Genomic DNA, 14,866 nt, shown 5'->3' with positions numbered 1-14,866 from the left:
GTTTGGGGTCAAAATTATTATTAAATCACATTTTTTCACACTGTATGTAGCTTTCTTTCACTGCACCGTCAGTGTGTCTAACTCTCCTGTCTCCACCTTCTCTCCTCCATCCATGCTTTCCCACAGGATGAGAAGGTACAGTTAAAAAACAGCCTCATGCATGAGTATTTGACACTTTTTGTCACGGTGTTTGCATGTAAAACCTCCTAACGTAAGAAATCTGATTCAGCAATCAATTTTATGTCATCCTAGCGGAAGTCCACTGCGTTTGCTCTGCAGTCATGTGAAAACAAGTGCAGCTCGTACAACCACTGCTAGAAAAATGTTGAAGTAATTCTCAGATACTTAAACAATTCTATTTCTAGTGATTGTTCAATGGTGGACGTTTATGTTTTTCATTAGCAGCTGTCCAATTATAGCTGCTAGTGGGTTCCAGCACAATTATAGAGTTGCATAGAGAGTTTAGTGAAAGAAAAGGTTTCATAACATCAGCTGGTTGGTGTCAGTACCTAAACAAATGAGAGACAAAATGCTTGGCTTTCTTCACTTCTGTAAAAGTGGCATATTGCAATTTCTAACAGACTTTACTTTAAGTTGCTCCTCTCAGTCACCACCAGTATTCCTCTTTCCACTTCCACATACTGAATGAAACAAGCTTCTCTGGGAAATGTGGGAAATCAATAACTCAATTAGAGGACTAAAGTAAAGATAGCAGTTGGAGGGAAGTGGTTACAACAAAGACTGTTTGAATGTTTCGAAAATTAAATTAATGATATGTTACGGCGTGAGAGCATCCAAGGGTGGAATTACCCTCTGAACAACTTGCACTGGAACCACAACAGGCGACCATATTATGGTCAAATGTGGAAGACAAACTTATTAAGCACTTAAGCACAGCTGTGACATAAAATCACAGAGGAAACACATGCTCAGCATTCTTACTTTAAGAGGCTTTTCACACTCACACTCTGTCCTCTCCAGGCTGGAGTTTGATGATCTCATCTGTCTCGTCCGTTGTCTGGCTGAATGCATTTATGGACTGTTTTAATTCACTGAAAGTCACTGAGAGTTCGGCTCAGTGGCCATTTTGCATATGTCCTTGTGAACACTGTCTGTAATACATTCACAACCCAAGGATGGATGTTACTACAAACCTATAACAGTCGCAACAACAGTGCACGTTGAATTTGAAATTGCAGCCTGTAGATTTCTGTTAACACAACACTGTGTGCTTTTTGTTTTCAAAATGTAGATACAATTGAGGGCACTCAGTTCCTGAAATGCACATTCAGAACACAACATTTAAATACAGAACATAATATTCAAGTTCATTTGAATATTTGATTAATAATGCAACTCTTAAGCACTGCTTGAAAATGTAGTGACCTAGACAAGGGGGCTTACTTCACAGTGCTGGGCAGTGGTGGCTTGTGTCTGTACTAAAAGTAAATGTAGGTGGCGTTGAATTATTCATGTTGCTGTTGACTCACTAAAAAAATAAACAGTTTTTCTGCTGCATTACACTGCAGCTACACAGATGTACAGATACTGTATAATGGTTCCTAGTGTCACTCTTTCATTCAGAATTGAGCCTTGTCTTCATATCAAACTGTCACACAGCAGTCACAACCCTGCTCAAACATTTTGTTCACCTTACTCCCCTGCTGCTTATTATCTGATGCTCAGCACCTCTTGTCTATTGAGAGCTAGAAAAAGATGCCGTTGTGACGTTCCCTGTAGATAAAGGGCTGTTGCTAAGGCGTCACTTGATGGCTTGTCACCGTTTCAGCTCGAGGCTCCAAGTGGCTGATGATTGTCAGAGTAAAAGGACAGTGGTAGCCAGCAGCTAAAGTGATGCTGGCAGGGATTCAACAACACACATGCTGACTCCCCACAGCAGTGTGAACTCACATTTCATGGAACCATTGACTCACTTGTCTTCATTCATACACCTAAACTGTATGGAACTGGTTCATGATGCAGCTCTGCAAGCAGTTGTAGTAGCCAGGTCACTCTTTTGAATGTGGTGTTACTCTTTCTCATTTGTCCCTTTTGTTTACCTTTCTCTAGGAGACTATGACCGAGCCTTCTGCCTATGTTGAGGATGTGTCCAAACTGAAGGACGCTGGTGAACTCAAGCAAGCTTACATAGGCCTCAAAGACACCAACAGGTACTTTGTTACAGCCACTTCTCCTTCCAATCTCCAGCTCTTCACATTCATCAGTGTTGAATTCTCTCCAAGCACCCGACACCATCATCTATCTTTTGTCCAAATTTTGTATCTAACCGAGCGCTCGCTCCATTATTAATCTTAACGTGATATATGTGCAAGAAATTTCTGTTTGTGAACACTGCCTTGTCCTGTGCAGATCTCCTAGGTTCATGCATAAGCCATTGGAAGTCAGTGATCTCCTGAGTAGGCTGAGGTAACCAATGACACCTGGCCTATGCATCATGGAACAGAGCATGCATGGCCACGCTGATGCCAAACGGGGTTGAAAATGTTACGGATGACTGATATTACTGAAGCTAAAACAGCTGACTCTAGGTCGCAGCACTGATGAAAGCTTGGGTAGCTTTGCGTGTCGTTTTCTGCTCTTAACAGCATGTTGAGTAATGTAGCTCTAGCTACAGTTTAGTTCTTACTTATGCTCTAACAAACTGTGTCTACCAGTATTTGAAGTCAAGGAATGTGTGTTTGGCTTTGGAGTCATGTTTTAGGATACAAAGCTCTGCATGGGAGTTCATAGTTCAGCATGAACAAGAGCAGAGTCTCTTAAACTGATGGTAGTTTCTGTTTTCCCTCAAAACAAAGATTCAGTGGTTTCAACAGCTCCGGTCTGTTTTGGAGATGCTGCAGAACTTCATACTTACAGTGCAGTGTTTACAAAATCTGCGGAATGAAAGCATGAAAATGTCTAAGCTAAAAAGGTACTATCTGTCATCTTCAGTTTCAGTAGTTTCACCTTTATTAACACATAGATTTACAACATGACTTCCTCACACACTGACTTTGTGTAAGGTTGGATGTTGTTGTAGGAGGCCTCTTTACTCCGCTTCATTGAATGAGTTTGGCACAAATCCTGCATGAAAGCCCACTTGTTTTCTTTGTTTGTTGAAGCAGAGATGCGCAGCACACTTTTAAAGAATTGAATGTCAGTGCACATCGTTACTTGTCAGAGTTGCCCCAAAAAGTTGCATTCTGCATCACTGCCTTTATCCCTCTATTACCCCATGTTGCTCCCTTTTGTTGCTTGTGAACTTTTTTGTTCAAACACTGATATGAGTAGAGAATATTTATTTATATTTAATATTTACACTGCAGGCTACACACATGATAGACAACAGAGGGCTCCACCACTGTTGCAGTCAGCAGTGCAATGACAAAGAAAACCTGAATCCGAGGCTATCAGAATAATTGAAATCGGTTTTGAAACTAAATAAATAAAATGACACATAGTTTTATATCGCAGTCTGGATCTTAATGGCAAAGAACTTTTCTACTTTTAGTGAAAAATTCTATGGTTAAACCAAATAAATGAAGTGCCACCAAAAGGAAGATAGATGCAGGTTCTCCTCCAAAGTCCCATTCAGTACACCTCAAACTCCAGATAATATAGCTTCAATTTGGAGAGTGTTTCTACATGCACAAATGCAGACACCTATGATAAAGAGAAGAAGGCATATTGTTGTTATCTTGCACACCTCTCCCCCAACCATCCCGCATTTGTTTTTTTGTTGTTGTGTTGTTTACGTTCCTTTTGTGTTGTGTGTCGGTCAGATCTGCCGCTCCAGACTTCCATAAGCTGAATGAGGACGGAGAGCTGTGGCTGGTTAATCAGGGCTTAAAGGAAACCATCAGGTCTAACTGTGTTTTAAACACAAGTGTCTTTATTGAGCATGATACATTTGCCTTTTCACAGGGAAAGGATGTGTGCTGCTGTTTTTCTTTGTTCACATCTTTTCTCTCACATCTATCTTTCAGTTTATTTTGTCCAGTTAGCCAGTTTTAGGACCTGTAAGACTGCTTGTGATTTGGTTGTTGTGACTTTTCTACAGGGGGGCCTCCAAATTATTGTTAATATTTGAAAGTTTTTTTCAAAAATCAAAATGTCTTAACATGAATCCAACATATTATTAGCAATTATTAGACAAGTATTACTTTAATAGCTTAGTATACTATGCACTAAAAAAAGGTATGTAAAGGCTTTAGGCCGCCCTACACTTTCTTGTAGGCCCAGTTTAATAAGCAACTTCATTTTTTACAATATTAGTAGTAGGCGGTCCCTGCTCCATCTCTCTTTCAGTTAAGGGGTCCTTGGCTTAAAAAATGTTGAAGAACCCTGCTCTAGACTACACTTTTTACAGATTGAGGAGCTGGTTTTAGTGCCAAAAAACATTTTTAATTAGGAATAACATTATTTTTGTTAAAAGCCACATAGGTGATACTCTAATCCTACTTTATGTTTTATGCATATGGCCTCAGGACTCATTAGATTTGCCCTACGAGGGTAGACGACAGTAAATAAGCTTGGTGTTGTGTTATACAGGTAATACATCATGTAGTCTACTTGGGTGCTATCAATATTTTTTGACAATTATTTGTTATTGTCACACTATTCCCACACAGTTCTTTACAGGGCTGTGTGCGCTATAAAAATTATTTTAAAAAATCCCCATAGATGTTGCATAATGTATAGTAAGTTATACAAGGTTTTGGTTTGATTTTCCCATTTTATTTATAACATAGTGCAGCAGGATTTATCTTCATCCTGCCACTAATCTGTTTAATTAACTTATAATAATGTTACTGCATGTAACTCACTATTCACCGCAGAGCTTCCTTTAAACAGTATTTGCAATGTATAATGCTTTTATGCTATGAGAGAGAGAGAGAGAGAGAGAGAGAGAGAGATAGAGAGACCTGTAATGTTTTCGGAGAATTTGGAAAACCATTTAAATTTTCTTGCTGCTATGGTCGTATTAATAGGTCGAAGTCTCACTGAATGTTGGTGAACTAATTGCCACATGATTTATATGACGGACTGACAGTGTGAAAAGACCAAACTATTGTCTGTACAGCATGCTGCTGTCCTGCGTCACCACACTGTGGTGAAAACCTCATTCTCTCACAATTATTTTTGTTCTTTTACTCAAATTATAATGCTGATTTATTTTCCCCTCCTCCCATGTTTGCCCTTTCTCTTGTTATTCCCCATTCTTTCTTCTATCTCACTCAATCATCTTCCTGTCTTCCCTCATTTCCTCTCACCTGCCACATACCTCTTTTTTGCATCATCCCTTCATCTCCTATCCACCCTCCTTCCTTGTTTCATCTTTGGCACACCTCCTCCCTTCTTCTTCCCCTGTGGTGTCCCCCCCCCCCTCCCCCTCCAGGTTACTGGAGCACCAGCTGCAGACTCAGCGGAGAAGTTACGATAGTGAGGTAGAGTCGTTGCGCGGCGAGCTGCAGAATGTCAAGGAGGAGAACAACCGTCAGCAGCAGCTCTTGGCCCAAAACCTGCAGCTGCCCCCAGAGGCCCGAATCGAAGCCAGTTTGCAACACGAGATCACCCGGCTCACCAACGAGAACTTGGTACGCTGCAACACACACACACACACACACACACACACACACACACACACACACACACACACACACACACACACACACACACATACACATACAGGCTGTGGAAGAGCGGTAACTTCAACCTCAGTTTATGTAAAGTGCAGTGTAAAGTGTGTCAGCCCCATTCATACAGGTAAAAATCTTAATATAATAAGATTGAGGTTAAGAATTAAAAATGTTAGTAGAACAACAATAACACAGTAAAGGTAATATATGTTAAATAAATATGTTTATGTAGTGTATGAGAAAAACCAGGTGGGTTTTAATCCTATTAATTAGTTTTATAAATCCTATTTTGAATTTCTGTCTCAAACTGAACATTAATTGTATTATTTATTTGTCAAATAAAGGTTTTAATGTCTAATAACATCAAGTTACAATATACATGCTGCCCATTACAAGTGATTTGCTTTAAAAGATAATAATAATCAAATCCTTTTTTTTTTTTTTTTTTTTTCGCTACATTTGAGCCTTGTTCTTGCACCCTACAAACTGCAAAGCGTCCCGCAGTGGAAAATAACAAAATGGCAGGAATACCAACATGACATGTTTTGTTTGTTCCTATTTTTTATTCCTTTGCCACTATCAGATAGATACTTAGTTGGGTATGGTTCATTTAAAGGAGCAGTTCGTCATTTTAGGAAATGCTGGCGTCGGCAAGGACAGTGTGACCCGACAAATTGATAGTCATTTCTTAAGAGCACAAAGACTCTGGGCACCATCTCCAATTGTTCAGATATGTCAGGATTAGTGTTTATCATAGTCCTTCATACAGCTGGCATTTAAGAAAAATATATGTTAAATAAATATGATAGATTTCAGGTTTAAGGGAAGTGCTGTGTTGTTCTGCTGGGCAGCCAGAGCACAGCATTTCTTAATGAAAAATAAAGAATGGTAATAAATCACACTTTTTAAACACAAGTTAATGAAGTGTTGATTATGTCACTAAAGCTGTTTGGGTTGGGGGTTTCATTCCCACTTGGGTGACGCATCAAAAAACCTGAAACAGTGTCACACACATTCATTTGATGGTGTCACCTGACAGGAACTCCTGGCTGAAGATCCCACAGCATCCAGAGAGGCGCGAGTCATCATTTTACGACGGATGGTTGTATGTAGAGTGTGTGTGTGTGTGTGTGCGCGCATGCGTGTGTGTTTGCATGTGTAAGAACTAACTGAGGGTTTGTGTTTTGGATGAAACGGCGCTCTAACTCTCCACAGCGGTGTCTTCTAACTCACAGCGAAGCTGCTCTGCACATTTTTCTCGTTTCTAACAGCCAGCAAGTCCTGTAACTTCTCTTCCTCTGAAAAAACAATCAGCACAGCAACTCTCATGTTGATATACCCCCCCCTTTCTATTTGTTTGTTTGTTTCCAAGACGTTTGCTGATGCCAAGCCAACAACTGATTTACAGAAGTGTTGGGCTGTTTGTTTTTACCACTGGTGTAAAGCACTCTAAGAAGTCAGAGGCTTGCCATTTGTCCTCACTATTCTCTCTCTTTTCTTTTTTTCTGTCTCTCTCTATCACTTTAACCCTCGGCCTGTTTTAGGATCTAATGGAGCAGCTGGAGAAGCAGGACCGAACCATCCGCAAGCTCAAGAAGCAGCTGAAGGTTTACTCAAAGAGGATCGGCGAGATGGGCGGTACGGAAGAAATCATCAATCAGCAAAGGCTTAAGAGTCTGTACGTATGTGTGTTTGAGTGCTACAGTACAGGACATTGCCTGACCATCATGTCTTGTGTATCTCTCAGCGGGTCAAACCGAGGGACAGACGTCTCCAGGACAGATGGTGGACGAGCCGATTCACCCTGTCAACATTCCCCGGAGGGAGAAAGATTTCCAAGGGATGCTGGAGTACAAGAAGGAGGATGAGCTCAAACTGGTCAAGAACCTCATCCTTGGTAAGAGCTAATTATGAAGAGCAAGTAACAGGTGGAAAATTAGATCAATAGTCATCAAAAATCTATTAACTTTAAAGGGATTATTTAAGGTCCTTCTATGGTTGCTATTTTGACAAACTAACTCGGAAATGTTCTACTTTTTAAGATAACTTTACAAAAAGAAATCCTAACGCAGGCTTCATTCACAGTTTCTACAGTCTGAAATCTAAAATCCATCCGTACAAAATGACGCTTTGTATGACCGCAGAAACTTCTCTTTTAACTCATTGCTCCTCTTGTCTCTCCAGAGCTGAAGCCTCGGGGTGTAGCCGTGAATCTGATCCCAGGTCTGCCAGCCTACATCCTGTTCATGTGTCTGAGACATGCAGACTATGTCAACGATGACCAGAAGGTCCGCACCCTGCTCACCTCAACCATCAACAGTATTAAGAAGATCCTCAAGGTATGTTTTGTGTGTGTGTGTGTGTGTGTGTGTGTGTGTGTGTGTGTGTGTGTGTGTGTGTGTGTGTGTGTGTGTGTGTGTGTGTGTGTGTGTGTGTGTGTGTGTGTGTGTGTGTGTGTGTGTGTGTGTGTGTGTGTGTGTGTGTGTGTGTGTGTGTGTGTGAGATCCTATAAAGGAGGGATGGTAGTAAAGTTTGGGGCGACCTCTACAGAGTTTAGTAGTATTGCATGTCTTTGGTAAAAGTTTTGAGGTAAGTGCAGAGATAGGTTTCTTGTAATTTGACCCAACTGACCTTTTTAAATGATGCTTTTCAGTAGTTCAGAAGATATTTGACTTGAAGAGGGTCTGATATACAGATACAGTATGACTCTAATTTGTTCTTCCTCTTCCTGTCAGAAACGAGGCGACGACTTTGAGACGGTCTCCTTCTGGCTGTCTAACACCTGCCGCTTCTTGCACTGTCTGAAACAATACAGCGGTGACGAGGTGAGAAGAAACTGTCTCACTCAAATATGTACACATTCATAAATAGAGACTTATAGACTTCTGGGCAATTTAGTTAACATGATTGTGTTTGTGTTTTTCTTGGGAAAAAAAAATCTACCAACCGGTGGACAGAAAATGTTAAGTAAAGTTTGAGTTAACTTGAGATTGTTTTTTTTGTATTATTTAAAAAAAAAAAAAAAAAAAAAAAAGAAGAAAAAATCCCCATTGTTTTGATTGCTTATGGTGTTTCTAGTGATAGAAAGTAGACAAGCTGACATTCATATACAATATCATAGAAGTGTTTTTAATACAGTTGTTGGACATAACAGAATATTTCCTATCTTTCACACATACAAAATCTTTAGTCTATTTAATTTTTGTAACCCTGGGTCTGCCTGTGTCCGTGTGTCTCAGGCCTTCATGAAGCACAACACGCAGAGGCAGAATGAACACACTCTGTCCAACTTCGACCTGGCAGAGTACAGACAGGTGATCAGTGACCTGGCCATCCAGATCTACCAGCAGCTGATCAAATGCATGGAGAACATCCTCCAGCCCATGATAGGTGTGTGTGTGTGTGTGTGTGTGTGTGTGTCTGGGTCTGTGCGTGTGTGCGCGTGTGTGTTCCTACAAGCTAGTACTACTGTAGTATTGATGGTATTCTTTGAATTCTTGTTGGCAAACTTACAAAGTGTGTGTGTGTGTGTGTGTGTGTGTGTGTGTGTGTGTGTGTGTGTGTGTGTGTGTGTGTGTGTGTGTGTGTGTGTGTGTGTGTGTGTGTGTGTGTGTGTGTGTGTGTGTGTGTGTGCGTGTGTGCGTGTTCTGTGCAGTCTCTGGCATGCTGGAACACGAGACCATTCAGGGCGTTTCGGGGGTGAAGCCCACAGGTCTGCGTAAGAGGACATCTAGTATCGCCGACGAGGGCACCTACACCCTGGACTCCATCCTGCGCCAGCTCAGCGCCTTCCACTCCACCATGTGCCAGCACGGCACCGACCCCGAGCTCATCAAGCAGGTTGTGAAGCAGCAGTTCTACATCATCGGAGCCGTCACTCTCAACAACCTGCTGCTACGCAAGGACATGTGCTCCTGGAGCAAAGGCATGCAGATCAGGTAGGTGATGTTGCTGCTCAAAAAGGGGAGCTCCAGAGTGTGGCTGCATTTCTCCCCCGTTTTGTTGTTGGGACCACTAAACTTGATGATGTGTTTCTGTGTGTGTGCAGGTACAATGTGAGCCAGCTGGAGGAGTGGCTCAGAGACAAAGGTCTGATGGTATGCGGCGCCAAGGAGACTCTGGAGCCTCTGATCCAGGCCGCTCAGCTGCTACAGGTGAAGAAAAAGACTGACGAGGACGCCGAGGCCATCTGCTCCATGTGCCTGGCTCTCACCACTGCTCAGGTATCCTGTCATTTATTACACCACATTCAAAGAAACTAGCTTTTTAAATATTTTTTTTCTCAACTTCAGTCCGTCTAAAAGCTGAGGGAACCCAGCCACTGTAGGTAAAATGTGTTCAATGTTGGGATAACCTCTCTGTGTTTTGTCTCTTTCAGATCGTGAAGGTCCTGAACCTCTACACTCCAGTCAACGAGTTTGAGGAGAGAGTATCTGTTGCATTCATACGAACCATACAGGTAATTTACTCCAGATGTATCAATACAACACTGTTTTCTGGACATACTGTTTTATTTACCGTACAGTATAAACATTAAGGAAATAAATGCTCCTGGAAAACACCACCTGAAAAAGTAACACCTTCCAAGCTAAAGCCCAAATTGAATCTAGTTAGGTTTTAATTTGATGGAAAGTAACTTCAACCCTCTACCTTCCAGGCAGTCACTGGTTTCCAAACAACCGCTTATCCCATCAGAGGGAATATAAAAATTCTGCACATTGTAACTTGAATAAAATGAAAAGAAAAAAAAAAAAGGTGACTGTGGGGGGAAAAATGCTGCGGCAATGCAAAGCACTCAAATGTGGTACAGTCCCCTAACAAACTGCAATTTTGTTCTGCAAATTTAAATTTGACTGCATATTAATTATTTCCATCTCATTTGTTCTCTTCTTTTTCCATTCAGACCCGCTTGCGAGACCGTTGTGAGAGTCCCCAGTTGTTGATGGACACCAAGATGATTTACCCGGTCACTTTCCCATTCAACCCTTCCTCCCTCGCCCTGGAAACCATCCAGATCCCCAGCTCGCTCAACCTGTCGTTCCTCACCCGTGTCTAAACCAAGGCCCCACAGGACGGCTCTGAGCCCTGCTGCCATTTTGATGTAGTGGCCACAGTTGGAATTGCAAGTCACATGACACTTATTGGCTCAAAAGACTTTCTACGCCACAATCGTCACGTCAATAAAAAATATATATATATCGCAGGTTCAAACCCATTGCTTCTACTATGACTACTCCACCAATGTTACGCTGTGAAAACAGTTAGGCTCTAGTTAGGCAGATTTTTATGGTCCAAGAGGCTTTCTGGTAAAGCACATAGAGCTGGATATTCTTGCTAAATTTCAAGTCATTCGGACTTACGATGTGAGGGACATGGCCTTTCCATATTGCTGTTAATAACAGCGCCCCCATGCGGCTGATTTGGCTCATATTTCTTGGTAAGCACATCACTTCCAGTTATTGGACCAAGTTTCATGTTTCTTGCTTGTTCCAGCTCACGGAAATTTGGGTCACTTTGGCAGCAACAAATAATAAATCATTATTCCTCTTCAGCGTTTTAATCCTTAAAATTCAGAGCGTCACAAACACAAATTAGGATTTGTATGAACACAATTTGAGCAACAATGTCCAAACAATTAACTGAGAAGTCAAGATTGAAGACCCAAAGAGATTCTAATTCAAAACTATCCCTGGTTTGAACCTGTAAATTGACACATACAATTTAACACACAAATCCAAATCCAACCACATGCTGAACTTTCAGCCTGCATCTGTACAATACTCTCATCCTCTGAACATACACATGCACGCCTACACTCACGTGCACCTTCTCTCTTACAAAACGCACCGATACACATGAAACCCGCGGTCGCTGCCGCTGGTTTAAACCTGGCTGTAAAACGGCATCATCCATCCGCTGCTTGTAAAAACGCCCGCCTCTTAGAGAAGCCACAGGACCAGTTCAATGCCTCCAGTACTCGTTCTCCATCAACACCTGGGCCTGTCTTACTGGTCTTGACCCTGTTTACCCCAGCTCCCTTCTCTGTGTTTTAACTAGCTGTTAAGATAGTTATTGTTGTCATCGTCTCGTTCTCCGGTGAGAATGTACGTACCAATACACAGGAGCGGGCCCGAAAGGAGGTGTTGAGTCCTCGCAAAGAGAAATAACTTGATAAGCTGTAGTGTAGCTTGGTATGTGAGGTCTCTATTTAATAGGCAAAGTGAATTCTGAGTCCCAGTCAGATGCCAGCTGAGTGATACCGTGCTAAAATTAGCTCTCTCCACCCCATGTTGAGGTAACCTGGACCAGGCTTCACTCTGTATGTTGACATTTTACTCTCTGAACACAGTCAGGCCAAGACAGAACTCATCGTCTGTACTATATTATTTATACATATATAAATATGAATAATATATCTTGTATTTTATTTATTGCATTTACCTCCGTCCCCACCCTCCCTTTTTTAGATTAGAAGCTTTCTCTTTGCAGAAAACATGTCCAATATATATGAAGAATGGGACCATTTTTAACAGCTTTGGAAGGACAATTTTAGTTTTAGTTCCATTGCAGGCTATTTATGTCAACATCAGGTAAATGATGTAGTATAGTTTTAGGAGTGCCCGCACAGACAATTATTTGTTAGGTCACGTCTTCATTTAGATGTGTCGCAATATCATGTTTTATCCTGCATGTCTGTCAGGTTAAGTGTAGCACAGGTTTTAAGTGAGGAGAGATTTCAAAGGTACAAGGTTTAAGCTCTGACAAGGGTTTAAGCTGCTACAGTCTATACTGTTTACAGCTGTGACCAGAGCTGAGAATCATAGGAAACACTTGGACAAAGATATTTATACACACACACACACACATACACACTCTACACTTTGCTTACTGCTGTATCACTGGGAGTTTTGCGCTCCTAAAAGCTTTCCTCTCTCGACTTGTCTTCTCTGGTCACAGCTCTAGTCAGAGCATTGAAACGGTTTTATTATTATCAATGTGGAACTATTTATTTCAGTATTGTCATTTTCTTAAGTATCAAAGTTATGTATATCGTGAAGCCATGTATCACTGAGCAGAATGGACGGAAAAAGGTTTCTCTTAAGTTGGTTTTGGAGAGTTTGTATTAAAATGTGTTTAGCTTTCCAACAATGTTTTCTGCTTTATTCCCACACGTACACTAACTGCAGCTTTGTGGACCGATTCCACCCTATGCCTTCCTGTTTAGTGGCCAAGAAAGCACAACATGGGCCTTTTTAATACAGAAAAACAACCAATTATGTTTGCGCTTTTTCTACATCAGGGTTAAGTTTAGGGTTACTGACAAATCTGTACCTTTTTTGTTTAACTGCTTTGTTTAGTCTTAAACCATTAATCTAAGCAAGTATAGATCAAAATGTTTTTGCAATACAGAGAGCTGGGGATATATCAGTGAACTTGCTCTGGTGAAGATAGAGAGAAATAAAAAATATTTTATCAATTGAAGTATCTCACTAAATGCCATATTAAGCAGATCACTCTCCATCTGACAGGAACTAGCTACAGACCAACACAAATTGGAAGTGGAGTAAAGAGAAGTTAGTATGTGTAATTGTTTTGTGTTACACCTGTATTTGAGAATAATTGGATATCCATATGCTCTCATCGGGACCACATGTTATCAATCTGCCTTTTGTTATAGTTTGGAATAGTAGGTAGTTTAAACTATGGTTTGTGTAAAGAGTACATATCTGTGGGAAGGAAGACTGTAACTGAAGGAATAATTAACCATATGAATGTTTCTAAATGTTAATAAAGTGTATCATGATGTTAGCTGCACATTGTTGGACAAAGCCTTATCTGAATTATTTGCTATCTGAATGACTTAAAACACATTATCAACATTGTGGCATTGTTCTGTCCGTAAAATGAATATAAATTGTTATGTTTAATGCCATAAGTTAACCAGAACTATGGGAGTCTGGATGCTTGGCCAAAAGGAACAAAAGGATGGAGGTCCTACAGTTGGTGTCACAGATGTGTTTCACTGTTTAACCATCAGTCCAAATGCACTTTTCAGACATTGCGGAGGAAGTCAGATAAATGCTAGATGGATAAGGATTGTAAAAATAAATACTTTTTTTCTTTTGACTCCCACCACCTTTCTACTGAACTGCAAACCATAAAGCCCCCTCTACAAGATTCCCTGTGCGAGTGGGCACTTCACTTTCTTAATCAGTGGTTTTTCTTGCTGTTTTATTAAAACTATCAATAACACAAGCCAAAGGTGAAGAAGACACGCACTCCTGTGAATGTCAGTGATGCAGCACCAGCCATCTCAGACTCGGTCAGACAATCCGTGTGGACTGATGTATTGAGAGTGCGGAGTGGGTAGGCTGGCCTAGTTTAGAGGAGAAAAACCACGTTCATTCATTGGGTCGTATTGTTGAGCAGAGCTGCAATGTCTTTTTGCCCTGGGCTTCTCTTGGGCTCTCAAATGGGAGAAAGTGTCATTCCTTCACTCTGCGTTTTTACATTAAGGAGAGAGTTGGTTGTATGATACAATGTAGACATTATAAATGACCATTGTTCTTATGAGCACTAGCATTGATTGTGCCATTTTAAAAAATTGTTCAAACGGAACATACAGTATATCATCATCCCAGCTGTTGTGGTACTGGTGTGAACATGCTGAAGCCAGTACCAAACGTTCCCTCTCTAACCCATGTGTACATTTGACAAACTGTACTGTTTGTAGTTTCTGCTAGCTGTGCTTAGTGAATGTGTTCACCGTTAAGAAACTAAGAAACTTGGAATAAATTGTCAAATCTGTAAAAGTAAAATAAAAGAATTCAGCACTGTTGGAGTGTCTCTGGGGGAATTTTTTCCAGTTTTTTTTTTTCTTGTCAAGCCAATAAATAAACTAAATCTGCAGTATTGATCTGTATAAGTGAAGTGGCAAGTTGATTTTTTTGCTGTCATTTATTGCTTTTCCAGTGACTGCACAAGACTAGAAGACTAAATAATCAGCTAAATGTAATGGATTATCTTCAATGGTATTACACAAATCTGGTTACAAGACAATATTTTACAGAAAGGTGAAAAAAGATGTCTTATAACACCGATAAAATGGCACACTTTAATTCAGATTTCACAAAGTAATCTTTTTTTATATATATTACAAGGAGGCAATGTAATGTTACATCATGCAGTTTAGTTTTTTTTTTTTAAATATTAAAATCTATAACGTG

At 40.7% G+C, this 14,866-nt stretch overlaps 1 protein-coding gene across 12 annotated transcripts in view; it reads left to right on the top strand.

The window, feature by feature from the left end:
- Nucleotides 1–14,478, top strand: part of myo5aa (myosin VAa) — a 66,883-nt gene extending 52,405 nt beyond the window's left edge. For 4 of the 12 annotated variants that reach the window (XM_028571007.1, XM_028570857.1, XM_028570932.1 and 1 more), the window contains 15 exons: nt 127–135; nt 2,071–2,171; nt 2,371–2,427; nt 3,783–3,863; nt 5,399–5,597; nt 6,679–6,744; nt 7,184–7,277; nt 7,387–7,536; nt 7,824–7,978; nt 8,375–8,464; nt 8,879–9,029; nt 9,295–9,577; nt 9,688–9,862; nt 10,018–10,098; nt 10,543–14,478. In XM_028571007.1, coding sequence (XP_028426808.1) covers nt 127–135; nt 2,071–2,171; nt 2,371–2,427; nt 3,783–3,863; nt 5,399–5,597; nt 6,679–6,744; nt 7,184–7,277; nt 7,387–7,536; nt 7,824–7,978; nt 8,375–8,464; nt 8,879–9,029; nt 9,295–9,577; nt 9,688–9,862; nt 10,018–10,098; nt 10,543–10,695 — 1,845 coding nt within the window. In that variant the 3' untranslated portion in view covers nt 10,696–14,478. The remainder of the gene's footprint in view (nt 1–126; nt 136–2,070; nt 2,172–2,370; nt 2,428–3,782; nt 3,864–5,398; nt 5,598–6,678; nt 6,745–7,183; nt 7,278–7,386; nt 7,537–7,823; nt 7,979–8,374; nt 8,465–8,878; nt 9,030–9,294; nt 9,578–9,687; nt 9,863–10,017; nt 10,099–10,542) is intronic. The other 8 variants (XM_028571505.1, XM_028571169.1, XM_028571425.1 and 5 more) reach the window with 5 other exon arrangements.
- The last annotated feature ends 388 nt before the right edge of the window (nt 14,479–14,866 follow it).

This window comes from Perca flavescens, chromosome 1 (assembly GCF_004354835.1).
Source record: "Perca flavescens isolate YP-PL-M2 chromosome 1, PFLA_1.0, whole genome shotgun sequence".
Lineage (NCBI taxonomy): Eukaryota > Metazoa > Chordata > Actinopteri > Perciformes > Percidae > Perca > Perca flavescens.
Note: the sequence above shows the minus strand (reverse complement) of the source record. Positions and strands in the feature narration are given on the sequence as shown.